Genomic DNA, 2,665 nt, shown 5'->3' on the forward strand with positions numbered 1-2,665 from the left:
AGGCACAGAAAAACAGACTTCCTTCATGCAAATAAGGTTTTATTAATCACATAATTTACAATAAATATGTCGACACGATTTCGAATAGTACTTCGTCAAGACTTGTATTTACAAAAGGACCACAAATGATCGCTGGCACTTCCTGAAGGTCGCTATTTTTCTGCTTCTTCTTCGTCAGAAGTGAAGGAGCCCTGGTTACCGTCAGCAGCGACTCCGTCGTGGCTGACGGGAACGGCGTTGGACTCGACGATTCTGTAGCCGTCTTCGTCAGCGACGTACTTGACGTAGAATTCCTCTCCTTCGGGAGACGTCCAGCTGAGGAGGGTGAAAAGAAAGGTTAACGAGTTTTGCATTTTGACAATACCTTATAGAACAGAAATGGGCTTGCGAGAAATAAAACATTTAAATGGTAAAAGAATTATAATACATAAATTTGACCTGGCCCCTTTTGGAATCAGATTGAGTTGGTAAAATGAAAGGTTATCGAGTTTTACATTTTGTATTATAAAACACAAATGGGGCTTGCGAGAAATAAAAGGTTTAATTAAATGGTAAAGGAATTAAAATACATTAATTCAACCTTCCCCCCTTTTGGAATCAGATGGAATAGGTAAAAAGATAGGTTATTGAATTTTGCATTTGACAAAACCGTATAAAACACAAAAGAGCTACAGAAATAAAGGTCTTAAATAGTAAAGGAACTATAGTTCATAAATTCAACCTTCGCCTTTTGGAATCGTCAAATAAAATCCCAAATTCCCTTTATAGTTTTTCTGTAAAAGAAAGCTACTGTGACGGTTTCGTTTGTCTGCACTTTTTCTGTCTGCCCTCAGATCTTAAAATCTACTGAGGCTAGAGGGCTGTAAATTGGAATGTTGACCATTCACCCTCCAATCATCAAACATAGCAAATTGCAGCTCTCTAGCCTCAGTTGTTTTTATTTTATTTAAGGTCAAAGTGAACGATGATCGTGCCTCTGGCACCGTTATAGTTGCCAACAACAGAGGCACCACCGTACTGAAAGCGTCATGGTCCACGGCTGAGAGTTTCATAGCCCCATGGCTGAGGGTTTCATACAAAAAAGTATATCTTAGTTAAACCAGAACACAGCTGATCAACAGCTGGCCCGAAGGATTAGACATTTTTTACATGGCTAGGAACCAATTGGTTACCTAGCAACGGGACCTACAGCTTATTGTGGGATCCGAACTACACTGTATCGAGAAATTTATTTCTGCTTATTCCTTGTTGGGGAAGGGTTTCATACAGCATTATAAAAGCTGTACAGAAAACTCGATTTCTTCGGCGAAACTTTTACCTGCTTTCTTTTGTTTCAAGTTTAAGAGTTTCGAAAAGGATCTGGTCTCAAAGCCAAAGGAACCTTATTCTCTCCTATATTACCTGTAGGTTCCTTCCACTTCGTCTCCAGCATCGCCCTCCTGCTCGTGCTCATGGTCTTCGCCCTCGAAGTCCAGGATCGTGTCTGGTCTGGCGATGGCCAGACCTAGGAGGCAGAGCAGAAAGATCTGGAAAGGAAGAAAGAAGAATCTGTCAATTCTGGAAATTCAAATTCGACTGTATGAATGATTATGATTAATGAACAATTATGGCAAATAATAATTGTAATTAACGTGATAGGCTAGAATGTTTGGTCGGATTTTGGAGGTAAGTGACCAGGGAATTACATGATATGTGAATTATTTTTCTAAATTATATTAATTTTAAATTTGGGAGGAATGTTGATTATCAACAAGGTATGTGATATACGATTCAATGGTCCGTAATTTTAAACAATTGCCATTTCTCTCTCTCTCTCTCTCTCTCTCTCTCTCTCTCTCTCTCTCTCTCTCTCTCTCTCTCTCTCTCTCTTTTTCTCACTCACATATTCTCTCCTTCTCTCTCTATCAATCTTTTTCTTACTCATTCCTACCCTCTCTCTTCCTTTTTATTATTCCTTTTCACTATGTCTCTGTCTCTGGCTCTCTCTCTCTCCTTTTTACTCACTCACTTACTCTTCCCCCCCCCCTCTCCTCTCTCGCTCTCCCTCTCTCCCTCTATTAGTCATTTTCTTACTCCTTACTCTCTCTCTCTTTCTTTTTATTATTCTTTCCTCTCTCTCTCTCTCTCTCTCTCCAGTGGATATTATCCACTGATGGAATCCTTCCATGAAAGATAAAACTGAGCATTACAAAAATTTTCGTTATTTTAAAATAATAATAATAATAATAATAATAATAATATAATAATAATAATAATAATAATAATAATAATAAAACTAGAACTCTCTGATAAGACGTGCTACTCACAGCGGCCTTCATGTTGCTAAGACGAGTCTTGTGGTACACCTGTCTCAGGTACGGTGTGCCAAGGGTCATTTATACGACCGGCTGGCTGTGACACCCCGCCCCCCTGTGGCTCCTCCCATTGCCCACCTCGCCTGACCTTCTTCCTCTCGGGGATTGCGTGACCTCGTTACCATAGTTGACCTCCCATATTATAAAATGAAGGGAAAGGTATGCTTAGGAAAGTATGGGCAAACTGGAGTAATTGTTTGTAAATATGGGAGTTACCCACTTTCGACAGGGGACAGGTATGAGCAGTGGTTTCGAAATTATTGAGATCTGTGCACAGAGAGAGAGAGAGAGAGAGAGAGAGAGAGAGAGAG

General features: G+C 39.9%; 1 protein-coding gene across 1 annotated transcript; it reads right to left on the reverse strand.

Moving 5' to 3' along the window:
• Positions 1 to 22: 22 nt before the first annotated feature.
• LOC135212467 (cuticular protein 47Eg-like) lies at positions 23 to 2,352 on the reverse strand. The gene is made up of 3 exons (XM_064245919.1): positions 2,307 to 2,352; positions 1,402 to 1,526; positions 23 to 315 (listed from the first exon to the last, which is right to left on the reverse strand). Exons 1-3 carry the CDS (start codon positions 2,316 to 2,318, stop codon positions 153 to 155), a joined length of 300 nt encoding a protein of 99 aa, XP_064101989.1. The 5' UTR covers positions 2,319 to 2,352; the 3' UTR covers positions 23 to 152.
• Positions 2,353 to 2,665: the final 313 nt, after the last annotated feature.

The sequence above is a fragment of the Macrobrachium nipponense genome, chromosome 19, assembly GCF_015104395.2.
Source record: "Macrobrachium nipponense isolate FS-2020 chromosome 19, ASM1510439v2, whole genome shotgun sequence".
Classification (NCBI taxonomy): domain Eukaryota; kingdom Metazoa; phylum Arthropoda; class Malacostraca; order Decapoda; family Palaemonidae; genus Macrobrachium; species Macrobrachium nipponense.

Coding starts and splice junctions, on each gene's coding strand:
- LOC135212467 (XM_064245919.1), bottom strand. Junction 316..1,401: donor GAAGTGGAAGGAACCTACAG/GTAATATAGGAG, acceptor CACCCTCCTCAG/CTGGACGTCTCCCGAAGGAG.